This window comes from Bemisia tabaci, chromosome 2 (genome assembly GCF_918797505.1).
Source record: "Bemisia tabaci chromosome 2, PGI_BMITA_v3".
Lineage (NCBI taxonomy): Eukaryota > Metazoa > Arthropoda > Insecta > Hemiptera > Aleyrodidae > Bemisia > Bemisia tabaci.
In genome coordinates this window covers 56791981-56806106 of record NC_092794.1, presented here as the reverse complement: position 1 = coordinate 56806106, position 14126 = coordinate 56791981, and the positions used below count along the sequence as shown (strand labels likewise).

Genomic DNA, 14126 nt, shown 5'->3' with positions numbered 1-14126 from the left:
GTTTGTCAGGCACTCCGACAAGAATCGATCATTCAATTCAGGTTTACATTGAGGAAAACCAGTGTGGTAAACTTGCTGGCTCTGCCTTTGAATGTTCGGTCTTGAATATCGTTGCTCCTTTGGCGTAAGGGCGTATCTTGTTTTGCACGAGAGCCCCAATAAGCATGGATTTATATGTAAAACAGGGCTCTCACGGAAACTGAGATATATGCCCTTACGTAAGAGGGGCGACAATACAGCAGGTCACGACACGTTAATAGATTTTTCTCAAAATCTACGGAACCGCGAACATTTTCAAACTGTCACAAATGTTGTTTTGCTTAACATATTCTGAACAGTCTTCCATACAGTGGTGCCAAAATGTCACTCTCGGGCATTTGGCACAGTATGTCCCGTTTCTCGCGGAGATTAAATAGCTCTTTTTAACATAAAGCTCGTACAAGTTAATAATATGACCTTCTTTTAGGTTATGTGGCATTTCTGTGTTAAATACACAATGTTGCTGTGATACTTTATGCTGCGGCACATATCGTGAAGAGCGATGTTTGTCACGATATTGACTCTCAAAATTTGAGATTTGGAATTAGGTCGTTCTTTATCTCAGAGAAGCGGAGTAAACGATACTTACTTTACGAGACTTTTATCTTAGTGTATACTCGGTTAGAAATCTATTAAAGTACATACATCAATCTTCTCCTTTTCTCAGACATTGATTTTTTTTTTCGGAGCTCTCATTTTTACTACTGTATGTACTTTTCAAATCTCAAGTGACCTCATTGTTTAAATCTAGTCAAGTAAATCTTCTTGCGTACAAACTTTAAATCCCCCCAAATCTTTAGGGGGGGGGGGCGTTCCTCTGTATGCCTCGTTCCACTGTTTTACCACCATTTTTACCACTGTATGTGCCTTTCAAATTTTAAGTGACCTCATTGTTTAAATCAAGTGAAGTAAATCCCCTTTCGTACAAACTTTAAATCCCCCCAAATCTTTAGGAGAGCCTGTTTCTCTGTAAAAAAAAAAAAAACTCGAATTGTGTGCAAGAGGAGTTACAATTTCATTTTATGAAGTGAGAGTCCTAGCCCCCCCCCTTCTCCCTGGGTGAATTCACCACTCAACCCTGTCGATAAATCATGGTCCCTACTTGTAAAATATATGGTCCAATTTCTAAGAACCTTTTGGATGATCATCGATAATTTTACGAAGAAACTGAGGATTAGCTTAATAAAATGTTCCACCAAGACTCTAGTCCGTCCATTTCCTTAAACTTCACTTCTGGAGTTACTGCTCGATGGAGGTGAGGGACGAGAAGAGTACTGACTGCCTTGCTGAGGAAAAATGCCATATGAGCCATCGGACGTTGCCAAGTTTCCTTCGATAAAAATCATAATTACTGGGAAATTTGCGAAAATTTTTCCCAAAAGTTTCAGACAATTCTGTACACAATTCAACCTAAAACATCTAAAAATTTCAAGGGAAAATGTGCATGAATATCATGAAGATTACATATTTTATCAAGGGGAATTAGGCAACATCCGAAGGCTCATATGACGTTCTTCCTTAGCACGGCAGAGTAGATGTTAAACCCCGTCGACCGAAAACCACTCACCGTCATCAGGATACCATGCGCGGTTACGTGGTTTATGCCTCGTGGATGTTTAATTAGGGGTCGCTGATTCATTTACGAGCGTCTGCTGATCGTTGAGTCCTGGCCAGTGGCCGCGATTTAGGTGTCATTAGCCGTGGTCGGGCCGATTCCTCGGTCGCCTCTGACTCCGAGACGCAGTCTGATTAGCTGGAAATTTCGCGTTTCCTATCCAACTCCAAATCGCCGCTCCTCTGACGTAATGTCGTATCTCTATCCCCACATGAGCCCCGAAACGCATGGAGTTATACGGACAACAAGGCTCAGGCAGAAATTCAGGTCCGCACTAAGCCACTAGAAACAATGCCGCCGGCGCTTGGCGACGTCACTGAGGCTTAGATAAAATGGCCGTGTTGCCATGTTAACCGCGAAATATCAAACCGGATATGACTTTCGATCATTTCATTATTGTGAGCTCTCTGATCCCATACATTATAATATTTTGGCGCAGTTTGATCTAGCGTGCCACAGCGGGCTGATTATTGAAATTGGTAGACAAAGTTGTAGACAAAGGAGACAAAAAGTATATGGAGGGATCCTACTGGTGGAAGCGAGTGGTTGCGATGGACAAAGGAGTTAAGTCATGGACTAACGGCAACCGAAAAGAGACCCGCCAGTTATTCCATCATTTTCCCTCTTAGTCCGTAAGAACCACCAGCAACAACCAACAGAATCGCTCCATACGCCTTATGTTTTCTTTGTCTATCGCTTTGTCTATCAATTTCAATAACCAACCCGCTGGACCTGGAGTTACCTGTACAGAGAGAGTATACACAGCTCGTTAGATGAAGGGCTTATAGCCAACCTTCTAACACACAAACCTTCACTGCCAAGCTTCGGATTTTAATATCAAACCAAGATGGCCAAGAATGTTCATAATCGAGCATTTCTCCGCAAAAATGAGTAAAATGCAAAAATCAAGTCAAATATGTGCTTTACAAACGACGGGTGGTAACGATTGCAATACTAAATTGTTCTGGATAATTTGAAGTCAAAGGTTGGCTACCCTCTTCGGCCCTAATTGTATTAGTAAATCGCTCTGGATAAATGAAATTCATAGGTTGGCTGCATTTCCGGGCCCTAACTTTATTCGCGGAGGCATCAGTGAAGACCTGATGGATTTTTGGAGTTTCACATCCGTCTATACTCTCGCTATACAGGTACTCGAACCGGACCCAATTCCATGATTTTGCGGCTATGGTGATAATGCCTAGATGGGTGCGCTCCATCGGATTTTGGAAATATGATCCACGTTTTTTTTTAATTCCGTGGTTAAGTTGAAAGCCTGCAATTTGAACAATTTAAAAGAACATTTTTTGTCACAATTCGTTCTGAAGGTCTACCGGGTCGATTTTCATGGTTTTCGTGACTACCAATAGGAATTAGTCTACAGATAAACCCGTCCTATTCAGGTTAATCCACGGGGGCCCTGTATCCCCTAGTGCTCAATATCATATAGTGAAGGAGATCGTCTATACTGCCATGCTACTGAAAAAATCAGTAAGTGTAGAATTGAAGAGCTCTGCCATAAACTTGTTTACATGTGCGTTTGGCCCATGGGGTTCTACTAGATATGCTGCCTCGTTTTCTAGTAGGAAAAAATATTTGAGGAAATTAAACAACGTCAGGTGTAGTTATAGGCTGATTCAGATTAAATCTGCACAGTTTTACGATTGATAGAAATTCTTGCAATATGGCAACGCTGTTTATACTTCACTAAACGTGTGTAAAACAATCGATTGTAAGCGCCATCCTACCTCACCTGAAATTGATGTATACGAGGGGTTTGGAGGACAAGGCGCATAAGTGCAGTTTTTGCTGTTTCGAGAGATATATACGTGTTGGAAGTTTCCAAATTACATAAATTCTTATGGCGGAGAGAAAGTTCAAACTAACTTTTTGATGCTTAAAAATTTGAATTTGGGTGCGAATTTTTCGCAGAATATCCAGTAAGACTAGTTTTACATGAAATCATTTTCCCCCCTTTTTTTAAAAAAAAAACTGCACTCATGCGCTAAGCCCCGCATACATGCACTGGAAAAAAAACACATTGGATTTAGAGTCCAGACTCTTAAAAACATCGACAAGAAAAAGTACTCTTGATTCATTCAGAATCTAGCTTAAATCAAGAACCAAACCTCTTAATTTAAGCGAATTTCGTTTTGATTCAAGCAAAAATCCGATTGAATCAAGAGTATTTTTTCTTGTCGATGTTTTCAAGAGTCTGGACTCTAGATCCAATGTGTTTTTTTTTTCCAGTGTATAATGGATTTAAATGGTGAAAAACAGTGTATCCAACTTCCAAGAATCGCCACTGTGTATGATCGTCGGGGAGTCGGTGAGCGAGTAATTTTTTTCTTGTTATTCTAATAGCTTTTGTTTCATTAAGTACAGAGGCGGGCGACGAAGCGCGCGCTCCTGGTTTTGGCGGCGCTAATTTTACTCATGACAACTTTCAACGTTCAACTACCTTCACAGAATGAGAGTTCCGGTTTTTTCCCGCTACGGTAATGTTCCAGAATGAAGCCAAATGAGAAACTATGAATTGTGGACGTGGAGAAATGATCAGGGCGGCTCGACTATTATAAAAATGCCTAAAGTGACTTTCTGCATCCGACGGGACAGCATGAGCTAATGATGAACGAGTAAACTCAGATATACTGTTAGTGTTCAAGCTTGAGAAGTATGAAGCTTTGCTGCGATTAGGTGCCCATTATTGAGAAAATAGTGTTTCTTCCCGATTTGTGTTCGCTGAACTTGAACATCCAAATATTTTGCTATTTTTAAACTTCAAATGAAGGGCTTGGAAGGCAAGGCGAATTAATGCAGCTTTTGCTATTTCGAGAAAACGTGAAAAAGTTACACACACACATGGAAGTCGAATACACATGGATACTTATGGCGGAGAGAAAGTTTAAAATGACTTTTTGATGCTTAAAATTGGAATTTGGAAGCGACTTTTTTGCAGAATATGCATTAAGACTAGTTTTACTTGAAATCATTGACGCTTCGATTTTTTTTAAAAAATTGCACTCATGCACCTTGTCCTCCAAGCCCCTCAAATGTAACCATCCTTCCATAATTTACGTTCGAGAGATTTTCTGATTTTTTTCAGCTTACTCCCTTCTAATTTTCTTTATAGCGCATTTACACATCCTTTCCCTATTCAAAATGGCGAACTTAGGCGTGTTCCATGGGCGGATATTCTAGAGGGGCGTAGGGGGCGTAAGCCCCCCTCCCCCATATCGCCCGAGAAAGCGAGGGAAAAGGGGAACTAAGAAATAGGGGATGAACGGAGGGAAGAAGTAGAGGAGCTGCTCATATCTGTTAATTATTTATGAAGAAGCTGACTCAAACTAAATATTGGATGCTTTGAAATTTCGAAAAAATTTGGCCCGTTCCACCCGCTACCTTGTTCGGCAAGGTCTAGATTACCTCCGGCGTGCGCTATGCTTATTTTGGGAGCAGAGAAAAAAGGAGTTAAAAAGTAGGGAATTTTTTTTTAGATTTATTCGTTCGTACTATGGAAATTTGCTAAGTACGAGAGTTTTCAGATTTGCTCATACTTACGTCTGAACTATATTTTGCCATACTTACGTCTGAACTATATTTTGCGGTACGGAATTACTGTCCCTGGCATAGCCATAAAAGCACCTATCTGAGCGGAAGATCGACTATGTTGCCGAAGGCCTAGATACACACGGCGATTAATCGCCGCAAGTGAAAGACGAAAGCCAATGGAGAGCCTTGATTTCGATCCATTGACGTCGATATATCGAAATCAAGGCTCTCCATTGGCTTTCGTCTTTCACTCGCGGCGATCAATCGCCGTGTGTATCTGGGCATTTACATGTAGATTCTGTTTTAAGCCAGAAATAATAGGTCTTCTTTGCAGAATTTAGTTCAGGTTGGTCCTTTCCCTCTCATCATTCAGCATGTTAAAGGAGCCCGCACATTTTCACTGAATGTAATATTCTGTCTTTTATGATTCCAACAGAAAAAAAAAAAGATTTTTCATTTTAGTTCAAAATAGTGTAGACAGTCCTTTAAATTCATTATTCCAATCAGCTCCAGACTCCTACCAAATTATACATATAGGGAACATTTTACAAGAGAGCATTTTACAGCTTGGAAATCCTGTATTAATTGATTGAATTACTTAAGGATAATTCTCGCGCTCCGATTTCATAGTCGTATTTTTAAATTTGTATTTAATTGTTAAGAATATTGAAACTATACCTGGTGCAGTGCCAAAATCGATCAAATAGACTTGACGCTTCTGGGCGAGCGGGAATTTTTAAATTGAGAGGACAAAAATTCCCCATTTATCTCTTTCTGAATAAGCCCATCGAGTTCTCATTAAAATCTTTAATAGGTAATAATGTGTGGTGATTTTTGGTTTCTAACCTTTTCTAGTGGTCAATCACGCATCTCATAGAGAGGGCACTGAAGCAGATAAGCACATTACGTCGTTTCTCATTAAAAAAAAGTGAACTGCAAGTGAACTGTTCGGAGTTTGAGACTGAAAATTTCACTAATTTTTCCTCTGATTTCATGCAAAATTCAGCATATTTTAGCAAATATTGCACGACAATGTCCTCGTTAAACATAAAATCACTGAAGTCAATTTTGAACCCTTGACATAGAGTTAGGTTCCTCCGTGTTGAGAAGATAGGTTTCAGCGAGCACACGCGGTGTCGCACAGTGGATCGAGTCAATTAGAGAGGTTGGACATAAAATTTTTGACCAAAACTGGAAATTTTGATGTTTATTTCGTCATATTTTAAATTTTAAGGGGTGCTTTAGAAGGAAAATTTCACGAGAAAATCAATGGAACCACTTTAAGAACCTCAAAGTCTTGTATAAACGGAGTTATAAAAGCGTTTAAAGGTTCCAAATTTTGTCCGACCCCTTCTATTGACTCGATCCACTGTGCGTCCTTTCGCGAGGGACGCGAAGGGAAACTCGAGGCTGCTGCAAAGCGAAAGGAAAACAAAGAGACTTACGGAAAATTTGGCGGAAAAGACGGCGGAACAACTAATAAGAGTGAGGCAAACGACAAGTCCGAAACGAAAGGACATTTTAATAGACCGAGGCGAACAGAATGGGCAATTAGCCGGAGACGCGGTCCTCTTCGCGAAGATCAACTGTCGTGCGTCCCCCTTCCCCCCTCTTGCCACCCCTCCATCCCCCCCGTGCCCTCCTGTGAGTCTGGTTCCCGGCACACGTCACTCTGGGTCCGCGGAATGAGAGCGTTTCTCCGTCCGGGCCCTTGCTCCTGCCCGTTCGAGTTATTTGAAGACGTTATTTTTGCCGCGCTGCGTCGCCGGAAAACGCAGCGAGCGAACCATCCCACGTTGCCAAAAAGCATAAAAAAAAAATATTTTTTTTAAAAGTTCTGAATCTCTTCGGGAAGTTCTGTTCTCTGGCTGGTACTGGCCCATCGATCGTCAACACTACTGTGCTAAGGAAGAGCGCCGTATGAACATCCGAGAGCTGCCAAATTGCCTTCAGTAAAATGTTTACTTTTGAGGCAAGTTATGAATATTTTTCCTTGACATTTTCCGGAGCTGTAAGTGAAATTGCGAACAATATTATCTGAAAAATTGGTAGAAAAATATCGATAAATTTACCAGGGAATTTGTGTTTTATCAATCAAAATTTGGCAACGCCCGAAGGTTCATCCGGTGTTTTCCTTAGCACGGCAGCACAGTAAAGGACACCGTTGCAAACAGATTCGACCAATCAGATCCGTTGGTTTCCAAGATCTAAGCTTTTTTAAGACCATCCCGCAAGGCGGTACCAAAATCACGTACCAACATTGCGATTGGTCAGTCACCGAATCGGAAGTTTTGAACTCAAATAAAATGGCGGCTGCGCGGTTTGGGCGCAGTAGGAGCTCCGAGCCTCAAAATAAAATTCGCTTTCTGACAAAAACCGAGGAACAAAGAGAAGGCAAGAACGCCGGAGAGGGTTAGAGATTGATTCTTGAACATTTCTGAGGATTTTAATGCATGAAAAGTCCTATTGAACACTAGGAGCATCATCGTCAAAAAACTATTTCCTAAATCTCCGAAAAATAATATTGAATAAATACATTTTTAATCAGTTTCCCATCCTTGTCCAATATGTTCCGAAATCTTCTCGAGTTGCAACAAAGGACCAATTGTTTTTGGGCTCAACTTACTTTCTACCTGGCAAAAGCCCTGCACAGGCTCGGACCCTTGAACGTGCTTCCTTTATGTCGGTGAGAAAAAGGAGAAGGACGAAACAAAACGAAAAACAATTCCCCTATTTTCTTTTTCTCCCTGAGAATTCCATAAATTTGGAAATTCGATTTTAATCAAAGGAATTGGCAACGTTCAAAGTGTTTGCACGACGTTATTTCCTCAGCACAGCATCACAATTCGTTGCCCCTGTAACATAAAGGGGTATATGTATTTCCACATGAGCCGCGGAAAATATGGAGTTCTATGAAAGATAGGGCTCACGTGGAAATCTAAGCATGCCCTTACGTCAGAAGGGCGACGAATTTCCCGCGAGTTTTGACCGCTGCATGCCGCGACGCGGGATATCTCAGGAAATCCTCACATGGAATGTAATCAGACTGTTGTCCCATTTTTCAAATTCAGCCTCAAATTTTATATTAGAACCGATCGCATATTCTTATCACCCAAGTGTTACTCGTTTTAAAACCAGTAAACCTAAAATTTCGTCCTTTTACTCACAAAATTATTCCGACTTGTTGAAAATACGTGATCTCAGGCAAATTTTCGGAAGAAGGGGGGGGGGGTCAAAAGTTGTTCATAGAGGATCGAATAATTTTAGGGAGGAAGAGATCGAAAAGTAACTCCGAAAATGCTCTAGAATGCGTATAAAAATATACCAAAATTGACTCATGAAAAGGCCAACTTCATAAGTCAGAGGATGAGGACAGTTGCTCTCCCGACTCGCTCCAAGGGACACCCCTGGATCCCCGGTGTCGGCCATTTGAACGTAACGAGATGATTTCATTTTCCGTCCAAATCATCCAAATTCCTGTTTCAACTTTGAAAAACTCTCGAGCGGATCTCTTTTAATCGTGAATGATTTTTTTTTTTTTTTTTTTTTTTTTTTTTTTTTTTACTCTATACGAAAAATACTCATGAGAATTTTAAGCGATGAAGTTGTTGCGAAAATTCCTTCGAAGAAATGAAACAGGATCGGAAATTCGCAAGGAAAACATTGATCGATATGTTCATTGAGGAGAATACGACTATATTAACGTTTAGGAGCTGTTTTTGCCTATTCTTCAAAGATGAAGGCGCCAGCCATACCATCGCAGTAGTTGATTGATATATTCATCTTGAAGAATACGACTATATCAACGCGTAGGAGCTGTTTTTGCCTATTCTTCAAATTGAAGGCGCCAGTCGGACTGTCGCAGTAGTTAATTGATATGTTCATTGTAAAGATACGACTGTATCAACGTGTTGTGTATTAATGTTCAACACATTTTGAAAAAAAATTTGACAAAAGAGTATGCTTAAGGGGAATTTAAATTCACCGTGTGTAAGTATAGCTCATTCCACGAAAAGGGATTTTACGGGAACAACAAATAATTTTCTTTCACTTGAATGAGGTAGGCAAAAACAGATCCCATACTGAAGTCGAAAAATTTTGATTTTCGCAGATTGTTCCCTTGATTCTTGTTTTTGCGTGTTTCTAAATTTGGATCTATATCGAATCACATGTTTAGCAAAGGTACTGCCCGTATTAATATCATAAGAAGAGGGGGGTTACGTTGCGAGAGAAGAAAGGTAAAGGATACTCATATGGGGCTAATTTTTGTAAATTCCACCAATTTCGCGCAAGGAATTCTTTAAAATTTGCACGATTTTTCATTATTTGAATTGATGCTAGCTTTTCGTAAAATACATGTAACAAAATTAATGACAGACGCTTCTAGATTTTCCCCTTTTTCCCTCTTTTCCTTCCACTGATTCTTCATGTTCCTCTTTCTCTTCTCCTCTCTCTTGTGACTACGCTACTTCTACAGCTCTCCTTCTTCCTCTTCCTTTTCTTCTTCTACTTCCCCTTATCCTCCTCAATCTACTCCTTTATCTCCATCTTCTCTTCCTCTTCTTTTTCTTCTTAACGGGTGGGAAGTTTAATGTAAATTAACATAAAACTAAGGAAAAAATCACAGTAAAATTTCATTTTTGCAGACTCCTTGTGGGAGGAGGAACCTCAGTGTGCGACAGATATGTTTGGAGGAGGAGGGCATCATTTGTGTCATGTTGCGTCGAAGAACTTGAGTCCGAGTTTTCGACGGCAAACACTTTCTTGTGTCCCAAAGGATAAGTTGCGAGCGGTTTAGGTCATTCATGTGCCAATAGAAGGCATAAAATTGCATTTTATCCAACAACTTCGGATCTCGAACATGGCAAACGGAAGCTAAAAATAACTTTCTCTCAAAATGACGCTTTTTGACTTCCTATCCAAACATCAAGCTGTCATAACTCGGGTTTAGCTTGACGTTTCTGTAGGTTTTTCGGTCAAGATGTTAGTAAAATACTCATGTAAGCAGCGGTAGCAATCTCTCAGTTGAATTTTTTTTCTTCTTTTTTTTTCTAGTCAGATCTCTTTTCTTCCACACGATCACTTTTTTATGTCTTAATATCGATACAGCAGTTTAAGAGGCAATCATTTTGCAGATTATACTTTTTTAATTACTCTTATTCAGTTATACTATGCTGAAGTAATGATATTCCTACCAGAGAATGATACATATCGACGGCGTAAGTCCGCAATCACATATCTCGTTTGCGGTGTATGAACATCTCCGCTTATATGTTATTTTTTTAAAGGAGGAAAAATTCACATCATTCATTGAAGTTTTTGCAGAATTTTTTTCGCACAGAGAAGAAAAATCACGGCAGTTTTAAAGAATTGCCGTTGAATAGTTTTCCGTATAAAAAATAAAGTATGACAGGAAGTCTGCAACGTCGCAAATCGAGTTATGTGATTGCCCACTTACAACCTCGATATATGGCACTGCTAAAGGTGAGAGTCGTCCCACATTAATGAACTTCGATAAAAACACTTTTAAATACAGAAAACCAAGTGAATTTTTTACAGTAATTAGGAAGTATAGAGAAAAAAGTATTATAAAATATCAAGAAAATTTAGCAACACTTGACCGCTTTATTCCATCAACATAGTTTGTCTTGGAGAAAATACCGACATTCTAACAGTCTGCAGCAAAGGTCAGGTACGCATTGCAGACAGCTGAAGAAAGTGAGTCGTCAAATCGGATGGATGAGAAGTTACACCGACCGATAGAACATCATTTAAAAAGTCCCATGCAAATTTAACCAAATTCTTCGACTTTTCTTTGGACTTTTTCTACGGAAATAAGCTAAATCATCCCGCACCATATCATATTATGACCATTGATACAACATTTCTGTTCCTTTGATGAAAAAGAGCAAAGATTTAACCGATCGAAAAGAATGGTATCACTTGCCTGACCACAATCATCTCTAGTGCTATTGTCGAGCCTGTAGTAGAAAAAAAAATTGATTCATTTTAAGTAAATTTGTCAGATGGAACTCTGAAAAAACGGAACTCTATAACAAAGTAGATAATTCATATTCCAAATATTGCTTTTTACAGTAAGTGTCCATTTCATTGAGGATTGACCTGCAAAATTCGAAGAAATCGGTCTGAAATATTCATAATGCGCCAAGTTATAGCTTCAGACATTGAAGATTCCTTTCCATTTGAAGTAAGTATTAGATATATGAAATGACGTGAGAAGTGTTATAAAGTGAGGCAAATTGCATGGTTAACGCTGTATCTGCGACAAGTTAAATGCTTCAAATGATAACGGCCACTTAATTCATTTTATCGTTAGCTATAAAATGAGCATCAAAGTTAGACACGATCGTGTTCAGTTAAAACATATGTTGCCTGCGTATGTATAAGCATTTACTATTATCGAATTACTCGTTGTTATTTACTTTCATTTTGAGATTATATTGTACCGGTGCAGGTTCATACTATACATGACTTAGTATATGGAATTTTTCTTAAAAAAAAGAAAAATAATGATAAAAAAAAAGCTTTACAGCGTTGACCAGTAATCTATTATTGATCAAAAAATTAAAATAAAAAGAAAGACAATAATTTTCAGGGGGCATTTCTTTTATTTTCAAATATTTTCTCTCTTAGAGATAACATAAAAAAACAGAAATCATACAAAACATTTATCGAAATCATAGATATAACAAAACTTGCATAGCAACGAATGATTAACCTCAACTGTACATCAACTGCGTTAGCTTTCTATTTGAGTAATTTAAACTTATCTGCATCTTGAGACACGGTAAGGCACGCTTATTGATGAAAATATTTACACCGATTACAAAATTCCTAAAAATTCTCGTATAGGTATATGGTTCTGATAACTTCCTGAAATATATAAGCAGATGACTTCAAACATCAAAAATGATGCTGGCATATTCGATTCGCTGAACTGCTTTAGCTGTTAACAAAGACCACATTTTTTCACTTCAAAAGATGTATATAAAAGTCAAAACTTGGTCCTTTTGGCTTAAACCAATAATCAAACTGTGACAAGACACTATCCGGTAACTTCTTTCAATTTAAAGTTATCATTTTAAGGGGCCTTTGATCCATACTTCTCTCTCATACATGTGTGTAATCGTGTGAATATTTCTTCATTTTGGCATTTAATTTACTCCTCCGCTTCCTCTGTTTTACCTTCAGCACTCTCAATACCCTTCATTTATTTCTTGTGTAGAATTGTTCGTATCAGACGAGAGAGAGTAGAGGAAAGTGGCACAACTAGCCGGTTACTCGATTCTAAAATTACTTATTAAATTTTAAAAAATGTATCAAGCGCGGAGATTAGTGTGGCTTAAAATCATAGAGATCCCTATATTTTAGTATCTGCGTGCTCTAGTTTTTGACATCAATGATACAAAATATTCGCTGAGAAAAAAACTATGGTCAAAGTTATTCGATCAGTGGCGTCCAACAAGAATTATAACCACTTATGAAAGTATTGAACCACCTTATGAATTATTATTACACCTTATAACCAAAATGGTGGTATTTTTGCTATGAAAAGATGTTAGCAGTTCACCGACGTGATGGTAAAATTATCAACGTAAAAGAAAAATCATCACTTAATGATGAAAAATACCACTATTATTGGTAATGACTACTACTGATCAAGTGATAAGAGAGCGAAAGACACAATAGCCCGAATGCAGACAATAATAAACGTCCAACAACAATAAACAGAAACGTCCTGGTTGTTTTATGTCTCCTCTAGCCTTGTTTACCCATTTGTTTTTTGTATTTTAGTGTGTTTTTATTGTTGCTACTGCTTAAGATTTCATATAAAACTCCACTTATTTGATACTTTTGATCATATATTTTCCTCAGTGAAATGTTGAGCAACGATATGTAGGTATTTTTACAGAGCCGGTACACATTTTTAAAACGCTCTGCAATCCTGAAGTCAAAAGCCGTCAGCTATACCTATGGCTGGACGCGCATGAGTTAGGCTCCATTCACAGGACGAACTTTTCGGCATGATTTCTATGTAAAGCAAGGTAAAAGCATGGGGAATGAGGAAATCCCGAACTTTCCGGCTAGTTCGTTGAAAGTTCGTTCATGTGGAGGGAGCCTTGTGGTTTGACTCCTTTGTCTGACGTCACGTTGGCACCGATGCGCGGTGGAGGGCGGAGGTGGGAGAAATGTCAACTGACGCAGAAGCAGGTGTCATGCATGTTCCTCTGTATCCAGTCCATGTAGCGACTCACACGGGTGTAGACACCGGGATATCCGGGTCGGCCACAGCCCACTCCCCAAGAGACGATACCTGTAAGGCGAACATAATGACGTCAGTCAGGTCAACATCTGTCATAGGGTCAAAAAGAGAAGAAAGAAGAAATGGGGAAAGAAGGAGGTAAATAGTAGGAAAAGAGGAGAAAGAAAGTACATTAGTACAAGGCAGTAAAATTTAGGAAAATAGGGGAAATGGAGGGTATGGGTAAAAGGGGGGTAAATGAGTGAAATGAAGATGAAAACTCGAGATAAGGGGAAAGGAGAAAAGGGGGAAAAGGAGGAAACAAGGAGGCAGATGGAGAAGAGGTGAAAACAAATGGGAGAGCCCGAGAGTAGAAGTAAAGAAGATAAAACATACACATGTCCTTGCTATATTGAATATCAATCGATTTATCGATCTCTCGATGTTTGACATGCTTATTTTTGAGAGCGTATAATATTCTGGGGAAACAACCCCGATTCTAGTTTTCTCTATAAAATTCTACGCTTTTTTGATGCGACATGTTACCTGTCTCTTTTTCTTGTCGACGGTTTTTTTTCTAAGTTAGGATGCGGGGGTTTGCTAATCTAAATAAAAGACAGAAATTTTTCTTCACAAATCTTCTCTCACTCAATGTAATCA

At 39.0% G+C, this 14126-nt stretch overlaps 2 protein-coding genes across 4 annotated transcripts in view; both read right to left on the bottom strand.

The window, feature by feature from the left end:
- LOC109030013 (transmembrane protease serine 9) overlaps positions 1–6783 on the bottom strand; it is a 32134-nt gene extending 25351 nt beyond the window's left edge. Inside the window, exon 1 of the mRNA XM_072296429.1 lies at positions 6649–6783. Within this exon, the coding sequence (XP_072152530.1) occupies positions 6649–6723 (75 nt within the window). The 5' untranslated portion in view covers positions 6724–6783. The remainder of the gene's footprint in view (positions 1–6648) is intronic.
- A 5016-nt stretch (positions 6784–11799) lies between these two features.
- Positions 11800–14126, bottom strand: part of LOC109030012 (trypsin-1) — a 42745-nt gene continuing 40418 nt past the window's right edge. For all 3 annotated transcript variants that reach the window (XM_072295914.1, XM_072295912.1, XM_072295913.1), the window contains exon 7: positions 11800–13538. In XM_072295914.1, the coding sequence (XP_072152015.1) occupies positions 13417–13538 (122 nt within the window). In that variant the 3' untranslated portion in view covers positions 11800–13416. The remainder of the gene's footprint in view (positions 13539–14126) is intronic.